This window comes from Tiliqua scincoides, chromosome 3 (genome assembly GCF_035046505.1).
Source record: "Tiliqua scincoides isolate rTilSci1 chromosome 3, rTilSci1.hap2, whole genome shotgun sequence".
Classification (NCBI taxonomy): Eukaryota; Metazoa; Chordata; class Lepidosauria; order Squamata; family Scincidae; genus Tiliqua; species Tiliqua scincoides.
Window position 1 is genome coordinate 93,082,586 of NC_089823.1, and position 26,532 is coordinate 93,109,117.

At 41.9% G+C, this 26,532-nt stretch overlaps 1 protein-coding gene across 3 annotated transcripts in view; it reads right to left on the bottom strand.

Annotated features, from left to right (window-relative positions):
* Positions 1–2,458: 2,458 nt before the first annotated feature.
* TGFBRAP1 (transforming growth factor beta receptor associated protein 1) overlaps positions 2,459–26,532 on the bottom strand; it is a 29,279-nt gene continuing 5,205 nt past the window's right edge. Inside the window, exons 2-13 of one of the 3 annotated variants that reach the window (XM_066620180.1) lie at positions 25,953–26,151; positions 22,973–23,674; positions 18,507–18,701; positions 16,770–16,924; positions 13,697–13,779; positions 11,863–12,204; positions 10,205–10,262; positions 8,859–9,002; positions 7,371–7,520; positions 5,472–5,634; positions 4,241–4,674; positions 2,459–3,712 (exon numbers count right to left, since the gene is read on the bottom strand). In XM_066620180.1, coding sequence (XP_066476277.1) covers positions 3,524–3,712; positions 4,241–4,674; positions 5,472–5,634; positions 7,371–7,520; positions 8,859–9,002; positions 10,205–10,262; positions 11,863–12,204; positions 13,697–13,779; positions 16,770–16,924; positions 18,507–18,701; positions 22,973–23,657 — 2,598 coding nt within the window. In that variant the 5' untranslated portion in view covers positions 23,658–23,674; positions 25,953–26,151 and the 3' untranslated portion in view covers positions 2,459–3,523. Of the gene's footprint in view, positions 3,713–4,240; positions 4,675–5,471; positions 5,635–7,370; positions 7,521–8,858; positions 9,003–10,204; positions 10,263–11,862; positions 12,205–13,696; positions 13,780–16,769; positions 16,925–18,506; positions 18,702–22,972; positions 23,678–25,952; positions 26,152–26,532 lie in introns of all 3 variants that reach the window. The other 2 variants (XM_066620179.1, XM_066620181.1) reach the window with 2 other exon arrangements.

The following is a 26,532-nucleotide window of genomic DNA, read 5'->3' on the forward strand; positions in this document are numbered from 1 at the left end:
CTTGTAACACAATCCAACAATGGTTTATGTATGGATTGCACAGCAAAGTGGAATTTTCTTCATGTCACCAATTCCGTTATAGCACTTGCTACACTGTCTAAACTGTGGTATTAGACAATATACAGCTAGTAAATGGAAGCCTAAAATTCTATTTTTCTAATTTAAAAAAAGTGGTTTTTAGCTCATTATCTAATGCCCCTTTTACATCCGTTAGGGTCCGCTATGAAGGCCAGTGCCTGGAAAAAACACATTAGGTACTGATCATTTGCCATTTTGCACTATCTAGGAAAAATTCAGTTATAACTTAACTTATAACTGCATATCATATTGCATTGCATTCTGGAGTGTGACCTCTAACATCTGTTTGCCAAAACTAAAGTTTTGTTAACTCACTGGGTAGTGTGCATTTACCTGGATGTAGTTGGATGCATTTACTTGGATGTAGTGCAGACTGCCACCAGAATGGATTTGGTCGGGACTAATGGCCAGGTGCAGCTCTGTGCATGCTGAGGAGGTTTTATCTTTCAAGCTCAATATTGACTGGCTTCAAGAAGGCCACTGTATTTGCTTTTGCAGCACTCCACAAAAAGACCATGCAACCACTCCAAATTTCACTGACTGCAGCTAGACTTGTTTCTGTAAGTTTAGTTTTGCAACCTTCATATTTAACTGCAATCCAAAACATGTGCCTAGGAGTAAACCTTATTAAAATTTGGATGTGTCCTGAAGTATTAATTGCATTTGTAGCCCATCCTTTGTAGCTTACAAGGCCCCTCAAACAATCAGGGATGGGCAATTCCAGTGCAGCTTGACTTGAGTCGAGTCACAAGTCTCCACCCCCACAACTCAACTTGAAAAGGAGTCTTAATGGGGGGAACTTTCCTAGTCCCCCAGAGTTTTTGCAACTGAAAAACACTTGAGTCATGAGTCTTTCCCTTTAAAAACCCAGTTTCGATTCCATGGGAATAAACAGAGCTGCTGCGGGGTGTGTGTGTGTGTGTGTGGGGGGGAGTTCTCTTTAAACACTCCCCTGCTGTCTCCATTGCATCTGTAAACAAGGCAGGAGGGGGTGGGACAGACTGCTTGTTATCAGGGCAGCTTATCAGTATGACCCAATCCTTTGCAGCTCTACTCAGAAGTAGTTTCATTTGCACAGGTCATTCAATAAGGTTTCATCCTCCCAAGTAACAATGGAACCATGCAGTTGGATAGCATGGTTGCTACAACCCGCCTACCCCTCCCTGGGCATCTCCAGCCAATGCTAAGGCAAGAAGCTCCATGGGCTCCTCCTTCTGCCCTACCTTATCCAAAGGGGAAAAAAATCAGATCGCCCATCCTTTGTCCAATGATCATTGATTCCTTCAGAGACGGACAAGAGAGCCTACTCCCACTTCCCCCCCCCCTTCTGCTGATGCAAAAGCAAAACATTATCCCTTCCCTACCTCCTGGCTAGAACTTCCCTGCTGCTCACCCAGTCTGAATGATGCCCCCACAAGGTCTTTCACACCATAAAAAAGCAAGCACACCCCACAAGACTCGAGTCTGCATGTGTGGGGACCAAGTGCCGAGTTAGTGGCCTCAGAATTGAGTCAGTGCCCGAGTCACTGACTTGTGTGTAAACAAGTCAGCAAAAAAAATGAGTAACAATTGAATATTTGCCATGCTAGCTTTTTCTCCTCTTCCTCACAGGGAAGTCAGGATCTGGTTTCTACTAATTTCAGTGAAACTTAGTTGCAATTTATGTTTGGTGAATTACATCCTCTTTTGGGTTTGCTTTATTTTATAGGTACCCCTAAGAAAATAGTGTTTCATGTCAATATGTTATTATATTCTCTGCAAGACAAATAAAGATTAATCACAGTAGTTAACACTCTTTTTCAGCCAGTAAGGAGGTCTTGAGGTGTCTTGTGCAACCAAAACAAACTTTTTTTGGTTCAGGACACTTTACTCATACAATTTTTCTTTTGCCAAGTTGGAAACCATCCTTCTATAGTATAGTATAGCAGATAAGTGGGCAGGATACTGAAGGAGTGACACCTGAGCTGCAACTCCTCCTACAAAACAAAATTTATTTAACAGCCTAAGCAGGGTTGCTGTCTTGCCCCACAGCTCCTAAGGCCAACCCTGCTCAGGCTGCTAAGACACAAGAAGCAGGGAGAAACAGATGGGATGGGCAGATCAGGTCCCAGCAGGATAAGTGGTGGGTCACCAGTCGCACTTTATTTATTGGGGTTATGGCATGAAAAAGGTAGAAGACCCTTGCTCTAGGTAAATCCCCATCTTTTTAAACAGAATACTGGGACTCTTCCTTTTTTGTGATACAACCTGCAGGACTTGACCCCAATGGGGTAGTGAAGCCTCATTTAGTTGGTCATATCAACCTTTCAAAGCCTGTGCAAGAGAGGGCTTAGATGCAAGGGTAGCTGCATATGAGAGTTTCAAAGAGTTAACACATCACTTGAGAATTCATAGAGCATTTATTAAGCTTGATAAGTGTTACCAGCACTATAGGGTGCTATTACTGATGTCTTTCTTGCACCCGTAACCCTTTGTATGAGCCAAGGCCCAGTCCTGCAAAGCAGAGGCACAAATTTCTTGCTGGAAATTCTAAAGATGGCTCTTTCTGATGTAAACTCTTAAAAGCAATACCTGCAATTATCAGTCAATGTTTTTTGCTCTAAAGAACCCTTGTGATATAAAACCATTTCATTGAACTGTATTTACACAACATTTGTATAATAAATAAGTCACTACATTTTTAAAGCCTCTTCCTTCTCCCCCTCCCCTATCCAATGGATTATACAGTTCCATAATATGGACTCTAGAATCTGGTGACTTCACTGTGATTAGTAGTGTTGGGGAACTGCATGGCTTCTCACACCATAGTGCAGCATCATCGTGCTTCCCTCACTCCCAACAGCAGCAGGAGCTACTGAGAGGTCAGTGCTTCAGCATGTTCCGTTGTAAACTGGACTTTATGGCAGAGAAGGAAAGAGAACAAAGGCTCAAAGTGCATCAAATCCTAACAGTATGAAAAGCACAGAACAAGTTCATGATGCTGTCCAACAGGCAAAAAATGTCAACCCCAGATGAGAATGCAATGCAGCCTGCTCTGCTCTCGGAGAAGAGCTGCTTTATGCCACCTACTCAAGAGACAGAATCACAATATCTGGGGAACAAATATCTTTCCTTGTTAACCCCTTCCAAGTCCAGTTGATCACCAAATTCAGTGCAAATTTTAATTTAAACAGTTCTTTTTCCCCTCTCTATCCCCACCCCAACACTCACTCTTACTGGGAGGGAAGAGTGTGTTCATTTTATAAACAGGTCTGCAATTTCTTGTGCCATCTACATTCATAAAAGATCAGCAGTTTAAGTGGCCATGTTTCACATTGACTGAAATCTTGGTGCTCGTCCCAGGGACATCTCCTTGACTGGTCATCTGTTCTTTCATCCAGCTGATTCTCTTTGGCAACTTCCAAGGAGTAACCAACACGGCAACTGGTGTTATCCTGAACACGTTTCATGTCCGTCCACTGGGACTGGATAAATGGTGGTTTGTGTTTGAATTGACAAGCTTGTTTGCAGCACAGTGTGTATGGGCCATGCCACCATTTGGGTACCTGACGAACACAGGCTCACTGAAGGGACTTTGACACACCTGGCAGACTTTTCTGTCTGAGAGAACAATTGGACTCCCTTTTAGTTTTACCTATAAACAGGAGAAACAAGCCAAGTATTACTAAAAAAAATCAGTACATGAACCGAGATGAGTGTAGGGCTATCATAAAAAATCAGAAGGGCAGAGTATAATAAAATGTACCCTTAAGAGTTTAAGCAGGTATTAAAGCAAGATGCTAACCCATTAAGGCCGCAATCCTAACCAACTTTCAGTACTGACATAAGGGCAATGCAACTCCAAGGTAAGGGAACAAACATTACCTTACCTTGAGGAAGTCTCCATGACTGCCCCCCAACTGCAGGATGCAGCACATGCCCCAAGGACACAGCTATGCCAGTTCTGGAAAGTTGGTTAGGGTTGCGCCCTAAGACTACTTTCCATTTTTTGTTAACAAAATTGCCTTTTCATATTTATGGAAAAACAGGGAAGTAGTAAGCAGCTAGAAAGTTATTCAGTGTCTGAGCCAGGGAGATGAGACTGCACTCCATCAATCTAAGTTTACAAAGATCATCAGGAGACTTCAATGTGTAAATACCATGAACATACTGGTGCACTCACCTTCTCGTGCTTATAAATTATGTTCTCGGCTTTTGCCAATCCCAGTGCAAGCTGAGTCATTCTTTGTGCATGAATGCTCTCCCTCACTGCACCAGTCAGAAAGGAGGACAGAAGCTGCACCGACCAGCTGTCGGGTATAAGCTGCAAGACACTCGCTGCATCAAATTCAGCAGCATGACTATTTAGGAGATCTACAGCAGCCACAAGCAGTTCATGTTTGGACGGGCTGGAGTTTAGATATGCAGAAAGCAGCATATGAAAAAGCTTCCGCCGGCATGGTGGACCTTTGTTCTCAGAATTCCACATACAGTAGTCCTCAGCAGCAGCAAAATCTTTCAATTCATGAACTAGGATATGTAAAGCTTTGTCATGCTCTTCCAATTTTCCATACAGTATTGCACACTCCATGTGAAGATTCGTGCCACTGATCTTATCTGTGAAATACACATTTTAAGCAGAAGATTCATCAAGGCAAGGGAATGTTATATCTGATCTACATGAAGAGTCTTCAAGGAAAGAAAGTTACTGAAAACCAAGAATAATCCAAAAGATGAACTGTAAGAGCAACATTTTCCCTATTTCCTAGTTATCTTTAGGAATACAATAGGTGGGTACCAAATATCTGTGTGCATGAGAAGACAATTTCTTATGTGCACAATGTACGTGTGTGTGTGTGTGTGTGTGTGTGTGTGTGTGTGTGTGTGTGTGTGTGTGTGTGTGTATTAGACTCTTAAAACTTTAACTGGCTATAATGCAAGCAATTTAAAATTATCCCATGGCCACCTTCAACTCTGACATCCAAATGTTATTCTCTAGGTCAGCATTTCTCAATGTCTATCCTCTGCCGACCTCTTCGCATGATCCACCTACAGGAAGTACCATTGGAAGTAAGTGCTGATGATGTCATCACCAGTTACCTCTGGGTTGAGAGGCCAGATGCAACATGACAAACACCAGTAAGAGGCTCAGGTTGGACAGGAGTGTGCGAAAAAGCATGCATTGGAGCTCTGTCCACCAAGTCCAGATTCCTCACAGTGTTTGTTGCATCACATTGCTTGTCTCACTGCTGGGCAGCAGATGTCTGGGGGGTCTCACAAGTACCACCAGACACTACCTCAAGTACCACTGGTGGTATTTATACCACTGGTTAAGAAATACTGCTCTAGGTCATTTTTGTTTCTCTGTAGAATGTACGAACTCCCCACAGTTGTGTAATACTATTTTATCTCACCTAAAATGAAGTGAATTCTATATAGATCAGATTTCTGTAGAAGACTGCGCAGCTTAGCCTGTGTTGTGGACATCTCCGTGCAGCTCTCTGCACCCTCCTGTGATTTCCCGTGTAGCACTTCTTCCAGGTACAGCACCGCTAGATGGGTGTGGTACTTTTCCTTCTGACAATGTAAAGACAGTCAGTTTCAAGTTAGTCCACAAGCAAGTTAATATTTCAACACAACATTGATTTTCTTGTTAATATTGGTCAAGAATGAGTTCAGAAGAACTGTGTTTCTGTCTCTTTAAAAATGTATACCTGGGAACAAGCCCCACTGAACTCAGAGGAACTTACTTCTGAGCAGACGTGAACTGGATTGTACAGTTAGAAAATTCCATTAACAAAGCTTCTCCAGTACATTACAAGGACAGGAGAGCTTCAGAACATAAAAGGAAAAGAAGCTCAGTGGCCTTCAAAATGATATCAACCAAGAAGAGCATAAATCTTGTTTCAATGGCATTTTACAGCAACACATTTTACCATCCCATTTGTGTCAAACTCATTGAAATCCAGTGACATATCAAGGCTAGTGTTTTGCCTTCTGGGGATAAAATAATATTAAGAATACTTCTGAAGTAGGAGTAGCATGAGGCGTTGGCAAAGTGAGGCACTGGCTGACAATCCACCTGGCCAGACTGACTCCTGAAACCTCAATAGTGGGGGCAGTGCCCAGTGCATCATGAACTGCCCAGTGCAAGGCTTTGCCCCAGGAACCCCAGCAACTGAAATAATGAACAATTAGCTACCCCTAGAAATACTTCGTCCTAACCTCCCACTAACTCAGGGGTGACTGAACTTTCTACTTCAGGGCTCCTGAACCTTTAATAATTGGGTAGAGGAGAGAATTTCAGGAAGTCCAGCTTCTTATGCTGAAATTCCCTGCAGTAACTGTTGGGTCCAATTTTTTAAAGCTTCTCCTTAAAAAAAAAAAATCCAATCTTATATAGGCATACCCCCTTATCTGCAGGGGTTGCGTTCTGGAAGCAGATACCTGAATCCAGGGATATGGACGTCGCTGTCCCCAGGGGGGTGTTCCCTCTCCAGAAGAGAGGGAAGCTCTGCTCCCCGCGCTTCCAGTGGGCCTCTGAGCTAAGCAGAGGCTGAAGACATCTGTTCCTGACCTCTGCCGAGCTTAGACTGAGCTCTACCGAAAAATGCAATTTCTGGTTTCACTTCCAGAGGGGACATGCGCAGTGGTGTGTACGCTGGGGCGGACCCGATCCACAGATTCGCTGGTATGGGAACAGAATTCCCATATTATGCTAACAGAATTTAGCAAAATTTTCGTATTCTGCTAACAGAATTTAGAAGCTGTGAAAGTTAGGAGCCCCACATTCCTTGTGTGAGTGTAAGCAGATCAGGACCATTCAGCACTCTCCTACAGTAGCAGTGAGTGATCAGAGCCACAGGAAACTTCAGCAATGTACAACATCACTGGGGGGGGGGTCACCAGAGAAGATCTTGGTCAACTTGGTGACACAAGGTCAACTTGCACCTCACCTTAAAGCAGCTCCCGTCTCAGACTGGGAAGGGGGTAAATTCAGAATTACTCTGAAGAAATCAAAGAATGGGACAGAATACCACTTTAGCTATTAGCTATACAAGTGCAAAAAACTGCTGTAATGTAAAAGATAATCGTCACTTTTAGAGTCTGAGTTAGCAAGAAGGAGAGAACTGAATATAAGTTCAAAAGCTTGTTATCACCATGGGTACAGTTGTTGCTGTACACCACACGAGACAACAAGAGGAAGAACCTGGAATTTTTGGGTACCTAGGACTTCAGCTCTTGACTTAAGGCTTGAACGGACATGCTAACAATATACGTATTATTGTTACTACAAAGGCACAAGGACTTACTTTTATTCTTCTTTCCAGAACCAAAAACTCTAAATATTTTACTAGTGATTTGGGATATTTGTTAAGGCAGCTGATGACATCCTCTGGATTAAAGCTGTTTTTCTGTTGCTCTTCCTCTGCAGGTCTTTTGGTGAAAATGTATACTCCAATCTAAAAAAAAAAAAAATGCATTTAAGAAAACAAGAATTCTGTCTTTACCATTACAAAGCTCTAGTGCCAACCCCCATTACCAGCAGCAATCCCTGCTGCTCCTCAACTTGTTCGTGACATAGACCAAGAAAAGACCCATTCTACATAACGGCCCAAACCAGAACACCGGTAGCCACCGTGCAGCAAAGGGTTTCACTGGAATCAAAAAATGGGGTGGTGGTGGTGAAAATCCCATTTGGGCATAATAGAAAGGGATGCAAGAGCCAGGGCTGCACTGCTATTTGTCTCTAAAAAATTGGTTGAATGTGTGTACTTAGCTGAGGGTCACAACACTACAGGCTCCAAAGGATGCAACTTAATGAAATATAGGCACACACATTAAAAGTTAACACCCATCTCTGTGCTTTAGGGAAGTCTCACTGTTTAACCTGTTATTTATTAAATTAGAAACCAGAGCTAACAAATGCCCGTGACATCTGAAACGCTGTATCCTACATAGGAGTTCCAATCAATCACATTTTTCTATGTCTAGAAGGCTGAGCTTTCTGTGTTGGGTGTATGGAATCTCCTTGCAACAGGTACCTTGAGAACAATATTTGTATAGTAATTTCTGATTGAGCAAAGCGTGTCACATATTGTGTCCTAACAACTCTGTACAGTTAAGTATTGATATCCTCATCCTACAGCTAGAGAAAAAAAGCTGCAGGGGGAGCGGCTTGCCTTAAGGCTACCTAGCAAGAACTCATAGCAGATATGATATCTGAACTAGGACAGTCCCGATTCACAGTTCAGTCTCCTTCACTATGCTAAACCAACTATCTCTATAAATACAATTTGTGAAGTTGCAAGGGAGGAGAACAGTGTCAGGAAAACTGACAGCATTTCACCAGGTAGGGAGTCCTCCCCACCAAATGCTTCTCTTCAAAAACTGCTTTCTTCAGGAGAACCATCAATGCTGTTGAGATTGCTGCAATGGCTGCTGCTATCTCAACCTTCTATTTGCCTACCAAGCAATGACCAAAGATCATCATAACGTCCAGCTTAACAGGCCTGAAGGCAAAGGATCACAAACATGCATGTGCAGGCAAAGGTGAAGCAACAACTGGTCTTCTTCCTTCCACTGAGCTGCAGCTCATTCTTATGGCCACCTTTTCATACATAACCCCATCATTTGAAATTTCATACCAATTTCTTCATAATTGTGGAACTTAGCTAGAAGAATAAGATGCAGTAATTATGTATGAACAGACATATGTTTCAGAAGTCTAAGGGAAGAGAAGGACCAAACATTCTAAACATGTCCAAGTAACCATTTCCCAAGAGAATCCAGCCACAAACCTCCTCATTTCGCTGCAAAACCCATTCTGCATACTTCCACACTAGTTCATGATCCAAGCAGGAAGTAAGGAAGTCTACTATATATTCATAGAGATCTGTTCGTGTAGAGTCCTGAATTTCTCCATTAACGATTTTTACCCATAACTAAAGTATAAGAGAAGGAAAATAGTTAGAACTCTGTAACAATCATCTTTGAAAGGTATCTTTATCTCAGACTGTTATTCTGGACACAGTGCCACCACCAAAAGTGGAATTTTCCTGTTCTGAATTTCACCCACCTTTTGATACACTCACCCATTGTGAGCTTCCTGACCAATGCTCAGAATCGTTGGCAAAGGAACAAAATTTGCAGTTCTGCCTTCCCTTATCTTCTGGATGCGACTGGAAGAGTCTTCCACTCACGTCTGGGGGGATCTTCTGAAGCCTGGGAAGCCTCCCTGGGCCTCAGAAGGCCCCCCTCCTGGATGTGACCAGAAGACTCTTCCAGTTGTGTCTGGGACGTACAGGGATGTCCTCCTGATCCACGCTGGGTCAAATCTGTGAGTTCTGAACCTACGGATAAGGAGGGCTGACCTGTACAGCAGGATAGGTAAATAATTCACTTCAGCTGCTTATAGGATGAACCAGACAGAATTAAGTTCAACTATTACACTGTAGAGTAGAGTTCCTCACGGTGGGGCATTTCACAGGACCTAAGCCTAGGGATGAAAATATAGTTGCCAACTATGTTCACTGTGCCATAAAAATGGCTGGAAGCATATAGGATAACCAATGAAAAACAAAGAGAAAAATCAGGGGATTACTAAATCATAGCTGGGCTAAGATGGCAGACTGCCATTTACCCAAGTAGGTACAGCCAAGCTGTACCAAAATTGGGGCTCACTACCATGGGCACACACTGGAGATAACTGTGGAGATACATGGATTCCATTCCTTCTCCATTAACTCAGCAACAACAAAAGGTTATTTTAGCTTAAACAACTGGGATAGCATCCAAAGTAACACTTCCAGGAATGTAAGTGCACCAACAGGAATGCAAGCTTCCTCCAAGAACAGGAGGCAAAATTCTATTTCTCTCACAGACAGCACCACTTCCACTTGTGCAAGGGCACACTGCCCAAGAGTAACACTCCTTCCATTCTTAAGGGGAGCTTATGTACAAAGAGCATGCTTCCATACACAGAAGTGTTATTCCAGATGCAAACTGCAGTATTTTTTTTTAATGAAAACTTAAATACATCCACAAGCAACAGTTTCCAGTGGCCACTACTGGATCTGAAACACAAGATAAGCAAAACACCAACACATTGCTTTAATTCACTGTAGGCTTATCTGCACCCTCTCACCTGTAGCGCTGCAGCATCTTGACCGTTTGAGTGATACAGCAGCCCAAGAGCAAAAAACCTGGATGAAAAGCAAATGAAACAGCAAATTACTAGAGTTAGTTTAGTATTTATGAAGCAAGTTTAAAACAGTATGCTTTCTAATATTCATACAATCAATTCTTGCAAAGCTTCTGCATAGCAAGTCTATATTATTCCCTTGTTACACAGTCCAAATTTCTACTTTGGATTACTATTTCTGGGGAAAGCAGCAGAAGCAAGATACAGCTATTAATATCCATGCATATTAAGGGTCTGAAATGACTAGAGACCAGCCATTTCTCCCCCAAACTAAAGAAACAGATTCTCAAATATTGCCGTAATAAGCCTCCTTATATGAAGGAATATTAAGTATTAGAACACTTAGAATAAGTGTTAGAACAAAAATACACACAAAACAAGCAACCCAACAACCTATTAGCCATACCTTAGGGATTGGCTTTAGGGATTCAATCCAGCCATGAAGCCCTTAACTCATTTCTAAGAACTGTTTTATTATCTATTTCAGTGCATGTCTGCTGACCACAAGTCAAGACATGGACAAACAAGGGTAGGTGCATAAGGGGAGAATGCTGACAAAGCCTCTGTTGCTGTTCATATGGGGACAACTGGCCACATTTCACAGCTCAGACACAAGTAAAACAGCGAGAACAATGTCTCTGGCTCTTCACTCCATGCTCAACACAAAATGCTTACATTCTTACAACTGACACAATAGTTCCAGTAAATGCTGGAACGCTGCAGTTACGGACACCTCAGTGATATTATACAGCTGGGTCAAGGTCTTCAGAAGAAAAATAAACTGCTAGGAAATCAGGTTCCCTCTCTGAGTTATGCAGGTGTTGTAAAGCAAGGAGAGGTGGACAGTCTTGAGAATTACATGGTCATTTGTAATTTATAAAAAGTGAAGATGCTTATTTTGGCAATGCAGAGTGGGCCAAATTAAATAATCATACAGTTAAGTGACTTGAGGGCTGGGGAAGGAGCATTAATATTGTCATAATGTTCCTTTCTTTGTTTAGAAAATGTGTTCTTTAAAAAAAGATTTCAAAAAATGTATTTAAAGTAGCTGATCAGGGGTCCCATATTGTTCAAAAGAGACAGGGGCTCCAGGTTCAACATGTTAAAAATGGACAGGAAAGAATGGATGTAACTGGGTCTCCATGAAGATGCCCACGTCTCACTTTGCAAATTGTATTCTAAAGGATATGAAACAAGCTCTAAAGCAGAGGTCTCTAAAATTTTCAGTATGAGGGCCACAGAATATATTTACAAATGATCAAAGGCCAGAAAAAAAATCAGTTTTATAAATAAAAAATACAATTTAACTGAATTACCCCCATTTTTCTCCTCCTTTCTTCCAATACCACCCCACCCCACCCACATCACCACCTTCTTGGGCAGATATGTCAACAAGATGCCAGTATTTTGTTATCCAATGTACTTTGTTAACAAGTCTGTCCGATTACCCAGTGCATCAGCAGGTTGCTGTAGGCTAGAACATTAAGGCTTCCCCATCAACACGTATGGGCCAGGTAAAATCCCCCAGGGTGGCGAGTGTGGGCCATAGTTTGGAGACCTCCTGCTCTAGAGGAGGTCTTACTTTTTGTGCATATGCTTACTTTTTGTGCTTCTCCAGCCATGCGGCACTATCTGCAAGAAGACAGAAGTTCTCAGAGACCAGCAGATCAAGGAGGCTTTCGTGATTGGTTTCTGCATAGAGCTTCAGTAAAGCCGTGTCAATGTCTTCCTTGTAGCCATTTGCAATGTCAGTACTGCGCACCTCGCTCAAGTAGCTCATAAGAAACCGTTTGCACCTGGCCATCTTCTCCTGGTCCCCTTGCGTCAATTGGTTCAAATCAGCATATTCATGGAGAGGAGGATGAGATCGCATGAAGGAAGAGGAGGTAGGCAACAGGAAGGGGTAGAGAGAGATCAGTTCCCGGACATCCAGCTGGCTGCTTCTGCAATTACAGTGTCAAACTAAATGAAGCAAAAAGAAAGAAGTATACAAAGACAAACACCCCCTCCCCCCCACACACAGGAAATGAGCCATGTAGCAAAACAGAATTGGGACATTGTTACAGCTGCACAATTGCGAAATTAAATGCTAGCATATGAAATGCTTTACACACTTATTGTATCAAAGAAAATGTTCTGCTAATATAATCAAGTACCATTCCCATAGATACACTAACATACTACAAGACCTGAATTAAAAAGAGCCATCAGTGAGAAGACTCCCCACAGCCTTCCACGCAAGTCTTACACTTATGCCTGCGAAAGCCCCATTTACAAGGCCCACCAGAGTTCAGACAGAATTGCCACACATCAGTGATTCCCTACTCCCTTTGAGCTGAAGAATCTATTTCTCCTTGGAGGACCTCTGAAAGATAGTATGCAGCTGGAAAGGAGCGGAGAAACAATTTAGCAGGCTTCATGTTTCAGACAAATTTTAATGCTTACTTTCATTGAAAGGGTAACAAATCTGATCAACAACCACAAGATTTGTAGTCACCAGGCTCTTCTCCAAGGGGCAAGATTTTGTCCCTGAGCTTATACCGCATATCCAAAATGTGCAAGGACAGAGACAATCCGCTGCTCCTCAACCCTGATTCAAGGTGGGTGAAGAAGAGGCACTGTTCCCCAGCCTCTCCTCTAGCTTCGTGTTAAAAAAAAACTTCCACCACTTAAGTTAGAACTTAGATGCTTGGCAGATGATTGCACAAGGTGCTCCTTGCAAATGCCATGACCAAAACAAGCCCTTCATCCTTCTCTAGCTCTGAGCTACAGTTGGGTAAAAGATGAAGGGTCTGTCATTTTAGCTTTGAGCTCCCAGCAAATACAAGCCCTTCACTTTCCCTCTCTCCCTTTCCTGCCCTAAGAGCAAGACAAGTCCACTGACAGAAAAGGTGAGTATAATCTTTCTGCACCATCACATGTTCAGCATACAGGAATCAATGCCAAAAGGACCTTGGTATACTGTATATCAGTGGTCCCCAAACATTTTAGCATTGCCACCCACGTAAAAAGGTTTCACTTTACCAGCTGCTCAAACGTCTATGGTTATAATGGTAATTGGGCAGCAGTATCCCCCCCAAGTAGCACAGGCCTGTACAGGTTAAGCAGGTTGCTTAGCTCTTGATCCACCTAAGCTAATCTACCCTGTCAGTTTCACAAACCACCAAAAATTGGTTTCACAAACCACCAAAAATTGGGCCACAGTCCCACCATTTGGGAACCGCTGCAGTACATATTTGATGTCATCACTTGATCATAAAGAGTGGCTCCATATTTATCTTGATTTGCTGTTTTTAATTTTGTGCCTTTCAAAGGTTTCAACCCAACCTCACTGAAAAATCTCAAAAATTAAGGGCCTTCAGATTCAAGTGCATGAATTTAATCAGGACTCGATTAACACTGCATGAGAAATTCCCATCCTTTACAAAGGATTACCTGAAGAGTTCTTTTGCTTCTAGGAACTGAAGCTGTGCAAACTGTATAAATCCTGCTTGCTGCAGGATTCGTCTGTACATTATCTGCAAAGGAAATGGGAGGGGAGGTTTTTCAGTGTGCAAAGCTGAAAAATATTCATTAGCATTATGTTGCTATATATTAATTAGCATTATATAACAATGAAATGGAAAACAAAACTGATCAAGGCTTTTGGGTGGCTCTTGGTATCTGTAGGGGTTCTGAGCTGTGCTCCAGTTGGGTCCAGAGGCCCCCCTCTGAGTGCCAAAAAGCATGACTTCCAGTTTTCAAGTTTTTGGTCCTCAGAAGGACCTCCAGACTCGATCAGAGCACTGCTCTGGTCAGGTTCAGAGGGCTACAGGTGGCCCACCCCACAGGTTCAATACTCATGGATATTCAAATTCGCTGGTATCGAACCCGCAGATATCATGGGCTGCCTGTACCTTTCATTTGCATACTTGGTACCATTCTGCATACGAGACCAACTCACACACTTGAGTGACGTCAGAAGGCCATCCTTCTGATAGCAAGATAGCAAGGCAGAACAATCCTCCTAATTTGCTCTCAACAAGGCCTCAGTTGGCTGCAAAGGGAGAATAGGCACAGTGTTATAAGGTGCCTGCAAAACATGCTAGCCCAGAGTACTCAAGCAATTACCAGCTAAGATCGTACGAACTTGTCAAATGAAATAAAATCCCTATAGATCAATTTCTTAAAAGAAAATTTGTATAAAACTAGAATGCGCGCGAAGCCCACACATATTTTGCAGTGTACATGTATAATGCACACCAGAAATTGATCACAGCTTGCCAGTATGCACATGCTGGACAGACAGACACAGGCCCCACTTTACGATGGGCTCACAATGTGATCAAATCACTTTACAATGCATGAACTCTCCATGATAAAACAAGGCACACTATATGATAGGTTCTTCACTGTATAATAGCCACCAGCAGAACTCTGGGAGTGATATATAAGCTAATCTAGTGATTCTGACACATTTAGCACCAGGACCCACTTTTTAGAATGAGAATCTGTCAAGGCCCACTGGAAGTGATGTATGACCGGAAGTGACATCATCAAGTAGGAAAAATTTTTACCATCCTAGACTGCAATCCTACCCACACTTACCCAGGAGTTAAGTCCCATTGACTATCATTATTAAAAGAACATGCATAGTAGCTTGTTAAAAGTACAAGCCTTTTATCAGGCCTGTACTTCCCCAAGTGCAGTCATATACCATGGTAGCATTAAGTCTCATATATTAAAAATGAAATATTGAAATGAATGGGGACCCACCTGAAATTGGCTTGCGACCCACCCAGTGGGTCCCGACCCACAGTTTGAGAAACACTGAACTAATCAGTAACTGCAAGCAAGTGGCAGCGTCTCAGTCAATAGCATGTTTAACATTGTGACTGCGTGTTTGAGGAAAGGAGGCAACACCAATACAAAGCTTTGAAGTAGCTCTCAACTCCTTGCACATGTTTAACGGAACAATGGTCCCTAAAGAGCACAGGAGGCACCTTTGAAATCACTATTTAGAAGTTGCTTCTTTCTGTGGCAGATGCCGAGGTCTTGGAATGAATTACCAAAAAAAAGTGTTATAAAAAATGTGTATTTTCACAACACAGTGGTGTATTCAGAGTGAATACCATTGAAAGCCAGGGTTCACTGTATGCACAGAAGCTTCATGCATCAGGATACTAAAATGATGTATCTACCTGCCACATGGAAATGCTTTCCTAAAGTTTTTTACTTGACTATAACTTGGAATCAGAATACAGTCTACATGTAAGGTGCTTTGAATTAAAATGCAGCAGTTTAAGTGTGTTTTATTGCAAATTTGCAATTGTGCATTCCTCTCAGTAACTTGAGCACAAACATCTTGACTACTTCAGCATGTATCCCATACTGCACCACCGCATTTCTCATGCACCCTATATACATTTGAGGTGCATAGGGCTGCATAAGAAAACACTGGAAATCCAGAAAGAGCATTTACACAAAAAACGCATGAAGGTTAATGTCGATAAAGCAAGGAAGGAAGTTGAAAGGAAGGGCAAGAAGGGGCTTGGACTGTGACTAATAAAACTATTTCCTACTTGCTGAACAGAATCTAATGTATGCTTTGCCTTTTCTAAATAATCATAATTTTGTGTGGCCTATGGCTAAACACATTTAATGAAATGGGTAGGAGAAAACCACAGTTTAAAACAGAACTGGTAAATCAGCGTAACAGCCTACCGTCTGCCCTGCAAACACTAATATGTTTTTCTTGGCATTTCATAGCCACCAGGGTCCATATAACCATTGTACGAATAATATCTTTATTATTATTTGCCCTTAGAGTTTGGAGGGCATGTGTGCAGCAAAAAGAATGATGACCATGCTGTGGGGGAAAACATCTGGAAATGGGGTTCTATGAGATTCTCAGAAATTAATTGTAAAAACTCCATTTGTTAAAAAAGGGAGGGTAAAGTGGTGATTGCCTGCTTATGTGAACTGTCTTGAGTCCGTAAGACTCTCACTCATTATGAGTCAGTGCGAAAAGCGGTATATAAATACTTTATAAGTATACCCATCTGGAAGCAAAATCTGTTGAAATCAACAAAACTTGCTTCCAGATGAAAATGTTTAGAGCAGGATTAAACAGGACAAAAGGAACTTTCTCCAGTCACAAAATCTTCAAGATAAACTGTTCAGGATAGCTCATTACTCCTAAAAATTTTTGCTCAAGTTCCTATTTCTAACTAAGTCACTAGTCTCACCAAGCTCCACAGCCTAACAGTGGTTAGCAAAACACATTCTAAGTGTATCCTGTAAGCAGCATTACAAATAGATTGTCCCGTAAACCAATGTGCAAGAGCTCCAATTATCAGACATATCCGATTAAGGCTTCACTTTCATCCAAAGAGAAACAAATTGGTGCCAATTATGATACCTTCTCTTGGAATAAGTTAAGGGACCACCAAATATTTCTATATATGTCATAGCCTGTTTGCTCCTCAGCCACCTTCTTATGGTTGGATTATTTAAAATACAGACAGACCTGAAATTTCTCTTTTGGAATATTTCTTCGGGCTCCCTTCGCCAACACTAAAGCTTCTTCAACTCTACGGCTGGCCAAAAGATCCTGAATCTGTCTTTCCAGGGGAAGCGGCACCAAGATGTATACGCCCTTGTTGGTAGCTACAATAACTTTGCCTGAATTTTAAAAAAAGTTGCCAATTTACATTTTAGAACAAAGCAAAAGGATTTAAAATATAGAATGAATATTAACGAACGTAAATAGCATAGTCTTTGAAAAGGAAAATATATCTGATAATTTCAATCAGGAAGTGCCCTAAATTATGATTTACCACAAATCAGGAAGATAGCCTTTCAAAAAATCAACTTACCAACATGGCTCAATATTTTCATGAATGCTATTCACAAAGGTGCATTTATATCACACAAATACTTGCTGATGTTAGGTCTCAGATCTCCTGATCTTTGCCAATTTATAGAAACAGTTCCCTTTCTTTAGATCACAGATCTCAAAATAAGGAGATGGAGAGCTCCCACAATCTCATCCCATTCTCCATCTCCTATTACAAGCAGAGATCCCTTGAATCTACGAAGGATTTCTTGTAAACATTAGACTGAAGCTAAACTTGTGCTATGATGAAACGTGCAAGGGATCTTTCTACCCTTTCCACTACAGTTCTGTAAGCCCCACAAAAAGCCACTCTAAAGGGTCATGGGAACTTTAGTAACAAGTTCTACAACTTTAGCAATTGGGGGGGGGGGAGTAAAACATGGGGGAGGGAGAATCCCTGGAGTCACCCAGTTTGGACAGTCATGCAATTTACTATATTTATGATATTCAGGTTTGCTTAGCTTAGTGCTGTGTGTGTGCATGCACGAACTCAAGAGAAACTTCAAATCATAAAGTTCTCATCGCATATACACTGGGTACGCACATGCTGAAATAGTGTGGCTATAGGACTATGCAACACAACTATTACACATTATGTCGAATGTTTGAGAAGCAACATGGTAAAGATTTCTTTAACAACCCCCACATATTTTGTGTCCTTAAAAAAATATAAACTAGATTTTGGCTTGAATATAAAGAGTTACTTAAGGCATGCTCATGGGATTAAGCTCAAGGGATTGAACCAGCAGAATATTCAACTTCATCCTTTTGAGTGGTGGATGCCATATCACAAACTGCTTTTCAAATGTCTCAAAACCACCCCCTTTTATACTAGCATAAATAGTGCAGCAGAATGCATGACCCAGGGCGCAATCCTAACCCACTTTCCAGCACTGACATGAGGGCAATGCAGCTCTGAGGGAAGGGAACAAACATTGCCTTATCTTGAGGAGGCCTCCATGAGTGACACCCAACTGCAGGATGCAGCACACGTCCCATTGTCATGGCTATGCCAGTGCTGGAAAATGTGTGAGTATTTGAGCCCCAGATAGGAACTTCAGTAAGTAAAGTATTGTAAAACCCTACTCCCCTACCAACCACAGTTTCACCCTTCACCGTACTTCCCATTAACCTATATCTGTCTACACACCCTACAAGCAGCAGCTACATGTTGCATGTGTACATCCACGGGCACAGATGGGTTTTAACAAAAGCGAACTTACACTTAAACTGGCTCTTTAATCATATCGCATAGTTTGGCTCAGCTCTTTAAATCCAAGTTGCTGAAGACCTAAATAATAAGCAAAGCCTAATCTTGTCCTTTGCACCAGCGTGCCCACACAAAATATAAGGTTCACCAGATAGTACCTTCAAAGTCTTGGAGAATATGACCATCCTTAAAAGGCAGAGTTTGCTTTTGCTGCTGGTCCAGCATACTATGAACTGTAATGAATTCTTCATCCAGGGCAACGACATAAGGAAAACAGAGGGCAGCCCCAATCACATTTTCTGACCAGTGAACAGGGGCATGCTGGGAAACCCCATCAACAGTTGCAAACATACCTGTTAATTTATAAATGGAATAATAAAAATCAATCAGATTATAAATTGATTATCTTGATGGTAGATTGGTAACAATATAAATGTACATATTGCAAAGCCTCCATGAAAGTGCCTTTAAGAGTTCTGAAAGAAACACACAGATTCTCTTAAGTGCAAGTTAACTTGCAGTTTAATAAGCAAAACCTACCATGTTTGCTGGAAGGAGAATCTGCCTTTCCAAATGGTTTTATTTTTTTTAATTGCTAAAGATTGAATATTCTGTTGCACACACACAGGCATATGAGGACAGGTTCCGCAACAGTGCAACAGAATCAAGACTTACAAAATGTTCGGATACAAATTTTTAAACAATGGGTTGAATCTTAAAGTTTAGCATTTTAAAACCTGTTTGCATTAATAAGACTTAAATGAATCACATCTTTACTTGTCTTATTGGTTTTAATGGTTCTTAGGTCCTGACTTTCTTGGGATACCATCCAGATTGCACTTCAGTTGTCCCTTGTTCTTACTATTAAAAGAAAAGCTATATTAAACTTAACTCTGAAAGGTCAACTACATTCCATGTTGGCATCCTTCAGTCTCGGAAGACCATGGTGTCACGCTCTGAATGGTGGCTCTGGAACAAAGTGTCCTCTCCAGTGCGCGAAGCCTGGGTAAAGTAGGTATGGAGGATAGGCTATTACCCATGCAGCAAATCCCCCCTCTCCACGTCGCTGAAATGGTCCAATGAAAAGGCAGAAGCCAATACGGTTGGTTCCAGCGGCGTAGCAGGAGTTGCCAGAACGTGACTGTGTTCAGCCATGAACTGCCTCAGGGACTCCGGCTCCGGATTTTGCCTCGAGGTTGACTCCTGAAGCCTTTTCCATAACTGGATGTAGCCACAAGGCAGTGGAGGTTTGGAATCAGAGTTTTCCTTCTCTCAGATGAGCTGCCTTCCCAGGCTGACGAGCCCTATCTACCCGGTGGCTGTTTAGTCGCCTCTTACGACAAGTACAGGCAAACTGAGGGCCTATTCTTATCCCCAGCCCCCAGATAAACCATATTCCAGTCTCTCTCATCCATTCTAGCCCAAAGAGAATGCAGACTGTTGACAGGTTCTTCAAATCCCAGATCCCATTCTCTTTCCTTGTCATCTTTCTACCAATTAACTGCAGGCAAGATTTTAGTTTGCCAGATGTGTACTGGGGCAAAAATATGTACAGGTTGAGTCTCATTATTCGTGAGGGTTCCGTTCCAAGAACTTATGTGGATGGCAAAAAACACGTTATAGCAAAACAATTTAAAAAACAAAGTTCCTTTGCTCTGGTGATTTAAAATGTGATCATCAGCCTTTATGATCTTTGTAATGCAGACAGAGCCAATCAGTCTCTCTCCAGGCGCTTAGGCTTCACTAGGAGGCAGCAATCCCTCCCTTCACCAGGAGCCCCAGCAAGGGGGAAAGAATGGAAAAGGTGATAATCACTGCCATTTAGCCTTCTTTCACATGCTCAGGGGGGAGGGAGGAGTGAAGCCTGCAGAGAGAAAGATTGACAGATTGTCAGCCGGCTGCCCTCTCTGGCATTATTAAACAACTGTTTTCCTTTAATTTAAAGGGCCCTTTTAATCAGCTTTGAGATAGAAAAATCTGTGGATACTTAGGTTATACCTGTAATCACTTGTATGACTGTCTCTCTGCAACAGTAAAAACAGTTTTTAAAACTGATTTTTAAGGGGTGCATTTTTCCCGTTCTCCAGGGATCATCACATTCCTTCTCATTTACAGGGGCCATTTGTGTTGAGGCAAATCCATTTATAAAAAATCTGTGCATAACAAGGCTGGACCTGTACAGTCAACTGAATGAAAATGCCTGCTTTAAGTGCATTAGAGAGTGAAGGACAAAAAACCGAACCACAAAAAATCTGGAGTTAACAGGTTGAAAGTTTAAGACTGTCTAAGGACACCATCCCAATGTTCATTTGGGCCAGCCCAAGTCACTTGCACCAGCTCGGAAGTGTTGCAAGGCACTTCTGCATCAACTCAGGAGTTGGAGGCCAACTCCGGTGCCATTGAGCTGGAGGAGAGGTACGTTCGCACTGGCCATGTCAGGCTGGTGTGGGGGTCTGGGGAGGATGGAACAGAGGCATTCCGGGGCAGGGGAGGGTGGGCCCGTGGACAGGCAGGGACCAGGATCCAACACTTAGGCCAGATCCTTACTCCACTCCCAGGTAACCTGGCACAGCACTGGGCTTCTCGGATCTGTACCACCTCTTTAGGTGGTGCAGATTTGAGTAACCCCATTGGGGTTACTGCCATGTTATACTTGGGTTAAGGGGAATCAATTCCCCTTGCTCTGGGCTGAGCCGCAGCCAACCCCAACCCCATGCTGGATATGGGGCAGGCCAGCTGGTCTCCCTGTTCCAGTACAGGTTAGGATTGGACTGTAAGCCAAACACATATCTAAAATTTTCCCTCTGTTGAGAAAGTGATCGCATCATATACGCTACCTTGACAGATCAGACAAAAGTTTAACATTCTGTTTTCCAAAGCAACCAGCAGATAGCTCTGAAAGCTCACTAGTAGGCCATGAAAAAGGTGGACTTCCCCATTTGTCCTTAGTACCTAATCATCACAGATCCATGAATTGGTGCAGCGTAGGTTCCATTTAGCTAGCACAGCTAATAGGAGTTGATAGATTATCCCCATTCCCTACTACAACTAAAAAAGTATAAATACAAAAGTTGCATATATTTCCCTACACATCCCTCCTCTATTATCTCCTTTGTGTCACCACCTGATTTGCAAGCTTCTTTGGGAAGGAACATATATTTCCATGTAAAGCACCATACACACTGATCATCATCCTCCATGAATTGACATGCCATCTGAGCCTGCACCCAACATCTTATGAATAGAAATCCAGTTTTATAATACAAATAGGATGACAGCCTTGATGAACTGGCTTACTCAGCTTGGTGTGCCTTTGATATCAGAAGAAGCGGAAGATTTTTTTAATGTGTTTTAATCTTACAAACCAAAACACCCAGCAAGACTCATTATTTAAAAAGGTCAGTTTTCCACCCATGATTTTTTTAAATACATGCTTACAAATAGCAGTTTTACAAAAGTAGTTATAGTTATTACAGATGCTGTCTGGAATAGCGCCATACCTCAGTGTCATTTTAATAAGCTAGATATTGGGTCCTGGCAGATCACTTCTGAGGATTCCTGAGGTCAAGGATGTGTCATATGAAGTTCCCCAAACCTTCAGGATCCAATTTCTGCAGCCCTCATATACAACTGACCATTCAAGCCCATGCAAAGTTAGGCACACTTAAGAACATCAAAATCAATGGCTTTAGCTCACCATAGCTCCATAGGATTGGGCTGTAAACAGCAGAAGCTCCAAGACTTTCATTCATCCCAAGGTATGAATGAGTTCTCCATACATGTGCTTTTAAAAAGCAACACCAAATTCTATAAGAAGAATCAGTAATTACTTTCTTAGGGCCCACTCCTATCCAACTTTCCAGAACTGATGCAGCCATGCCAACAAGGCGTGCGCTGCATCCTGCAATGGGGGGTGCAGTCACGGAAGACTCCTCAAGGTCAGGGAACATTTGTTATCTTACCTAGGGGCTGCACTGCAGCTGCATCGGTGCTGGAAAGTGGCATAGGATTGACCCCTTAGGCTTTTCCACATTATTAACTTTCAGAGCAATAAATGCACATTGGTTATTCATTATCTAAATATCTTCTCTTACGATAGTGCTTTTGTTTCAGGTAGCAAATAAAGTGCTAGCAAAACGCAAATTGACCTAAACATTGCTACTGCCACTGAAGTGAAGGCTGTGACTGTGTGTCACAGGATTTACCAGGTACTGCCCTTGACATCTTTAATGACAAGGAAACTCTCCCATTGAGTGGCCATCATTTTGTTACATTCCATTTTTTAATTTACTTTTATTCTTTGGTTGTCTGCATACTCCCCTGATGTGATACTCTTGCACTGTAGCATTCGCCCAAATCCATTTTTAAGTAGAAAATATTAACATACTTCCATAAGCAAAGTCAGTATGGGACCTTTTCAGCAAAGGTCTACAGCAAGTTCTCTGCACTTGCTGTAGACCTTCACTGCAGCCATTACATACAGATGGGTACCACATAATAGGTATTCAGATCTCCCAAAATCTTGTGCCAGTCCGATCTGATCTGTTGCACAAGTTTTGTCTGATCATAAAGAAAAGCAAAAGAAGAAAACTGTCATGGGATGCAGTGAACATTCCATCCTCACCTAATCCTCCAGGTCCAGCCAACAGGAATTCTTGTCTGCCTATTCTTTTCACAATTGGACGCCTCTCTTCGCTTGAGTAAGGAAAGAGGTCCTGGGAAACACCAGTATCGTAATTCAGGATAATGTACTGGGTGGTGAGGGCGAGACATAAGTAATGGCCATCCACTGCCACAGCACAGGGCTGCTCCTGAGTGAAAACCTCCTTCACAATTTGGACTCTGTCCTCGTACACCAAGAACAGCTGGATGGTCCTCCGTTTGACGGAAACAATACAAACCTCAACACAAAATGGGTCCCCATTCACAGGGTTTTCATTCAACGTGAAAGTCACAGCTCCCTTGATTTTAGCTCCCGTGGGGATGGGCTCCAGATTCATCATGTTCACCAAGGTTATGGTCGAGTCACAAAGCACCAGAAGCCTGTCGAGTGCTGAAGCTGCTTTCAATTCACCCACAGCCTTCCGAAAACTTAGGCTTTTATGCAGCTGCTTGGTAACCGAAAAAGTCGTTTTTTCAGCAGGTGCGTTCTTTTCTTCCAGGAGGAAGTGATAGATAGAGCCATCGTTGGTTCCTATATAGAGGTTCTTTCCGCAGCACTCAATGCATTCAATATTGATTCGAGCTTTATCACTCATTAGCATTTCCCGCTCAACTGCAGGGACAAGCCTGAAAGCCTTGACACTCATTGCGCTTTCCAGATGGCCTGCTAAGCAAACAAAAAGAGACTGTATTTTTATTCCCAGCCACACAACACAAAGAACACAGAACAAATAGAACATTTTAAATTAATCTGTACAAATCTTCCGTTCATTAGCATTTCCTAAAATAGGTGCACGTTCCAATGCAAAACTAGACACAGTACATCTGTTAATTGATCTCAGTACATGACCAAGTGGAAGCACAACTGAGGGCTTAGCAGGCTTCGGATAAACGGTATTCAAGATGTGCTATCCAGAGACCCTGTTCTCAAACAATTGCAGCACAGGAGATGCAGCGTAGGGAAGGGACGTGGGGAGGCAACTGGGAAAAGAGCACCTCCATTATGCCACCTGGAACACATACATCATGTAGGTTTTGCCCAGATACTAGGACCACCACATTAAGAAGGATCAAGCTACATAAAAACCTACAATTTAATTCATATATACAGCCTCACTTAAAGTTGTTTCATTCAACTTTGTTTCATTTTAAAGTTAGTCAGCAATTCTCAATCTTCTGGCCTCTGCATCCACCACAGCTGCACACTGTAGGGCTACCAGAAGCTGCTTCCTGGTTATGCCATGCCTGCAACCCACTTCCTTGGCCTTGTCACATCCCAGAGTGCCTTATGGACTTCCACAAAGCATTCCAGGGAGCAACTATGCTTTGCAGTGTAATAGGAAAGCAGGGCAAACCTGTCACTTGAGAGAGTGTTACTGGGCCTGCCTACAATAAAACTGGTTGCATTATAAGTTCTCACTTCAAGTTGCAGTTTCTAAGAACCCATCAACAACTTTAAGTGAAGACTTCCTTATATGCTTTTTTAAAGTCAGCTATATTAAGATGCTCTTTTAAAAATAAACCCATTTAAAATAAAATCTGTACTAAAGAAAACAATCTCTTGGAACTAATTTTATAACCGTCTTATGAGCCTGAGTTTCTTTGCAAAGAGTCATCTGGGGAAACCATCTTTATCAGTCATCATACAGCACAAGAATATGTTACTTATACTATGGCTTGATACTGGGGGCCACGACCTGGCAAGTAATCACAGGTATAATCCACTGCTACATCTTGGTGACTTTTAACTCATGTTTTATGCCTGATCTCTGCAACTCATTCACAATCAGTACTCTATAAATATGGATGACTTGATAAGCCAGTCTAAGAACGTGGGCATTTTCCTATCATGGAGACTGGCAGTCTGCCTGCAACTGCATTTTGTGTGCTGGGCAAATCAGGGCAGGGCAGTTATATTAATGATATTTGGCTTTTACAGACATGGTCGTTTTATAAGGTGGTTGCTGCTACTCTTATGTTTTATTATAATTGTATTTTATTTTCAAGATTGTCTTGCTTGTTTTATAAGTCTTAGCTTATTGTGTAATTTCCTTTTTTAATTGTGATTTTATGTTTTCTGAAACTCTGTTTTTTGTAAGCTGCCTTGAGTCCCTTCAGGGAGAAAGGAGTGGTAAAAATACTGTAAATAAATAAAATTAAGCAAGAAGACAGAAACAGAAAGAAATGCTGGAAAGAGGAAGCACCTTCTAGGGCCAATTTGTGTAAACCGCTTTGTGAACTTTCCGTTGAAAAGCGGTATATAAATACTGTTATTATTATTATTAATTCCAAGCAGTACCTGCCAAACTCACTTGTCATGAACATTGGTCATAAAAAACACTTTAACGAGGAATATTTTGGAAAAAATTCCTTTGATGGGTGAACAGATGAAAATGAGGCAAATGTACTGCAAAAACACTGCAAAAAAGGATGCAAGACTTAGTTGCCAGAATGAAGCAGTGTCAAGTCCATGTTTTTATGGTCATGTTTTTATGGCTTATTGGTTTTATTTATGAAGTATACGCCTTTTTCCCTTGGTGATTTTAAACCAACCCACCCTAGGAAAGATGCATGCAGTGCACATATTTAGCATAATCTTTAAAGCACACAACCAACCCACTCCTGGCATCAGACCAGGAGCAGGTGTGCAGGGGTTGGGCTACCTTTTCACCACATGTACAAAGGATTGGAAAAACTTGGTTGTATTCAGCGAAACAAAATTGGCCACTTTCACAACTGCACATACACACACACCCCTGCAGAGATATCTGTTTCAGGAAATCCCTGTGCTAAAAGTACTGTGTATCCCGTGTCATAAAATGGGATGTTCTATCTCCCATTACCTAGGTAGATTGTCACCTAAAATGCTAAAGAATATCAAAATAATGAAAGCAAAATAGATCCCAGATTTGTGTACTACCCAAGCCACTAAAAACACACACCTATTCCAACTTCAGCCTTCTGGGCTAGAAACTTGCTTATTGAAACAAGTGATAAGAGGCAGCTCAAAGACAGGTCAGCACTTCTTCAGTGTTGTATGTAATCTAATTTCCTCCCGGCACTAGTCTCAAAGCACCAGTGTGCAACCCAACAGCATTCCAGTTCCCTTTCATCAAATAGATGATGTGAACTTATTCTGTCCTATATAAAAAAAAAGAAGTGTCACAGATTATTATCTATATAACACCATCCACACACATTGTGGTTGACAACAGAAGAACAGTCAGGTTCTTTACTGACTGTTCTTTACTGACTCATGATGTAGAAACAAATACGTACATACGTCAATATAAAAAGGAGAAGGGAGTGGTTGAAGGTAAAGATGACAGACAGAAGACTGTACAATTATTTTATACAGTATCCATATTCTTGTGCTTAGTCACAGGAAGGCAAATGGAAGCAGTGCCAAAAAGTTTCAATTTCAAAGGCTGCAGCAGTAGTTTTATGATTTTCCACTATGATATACATACAGCCAATTATCATGTAGCCTATGTCCACAGTAATCAAGTATGGCAAAAATAA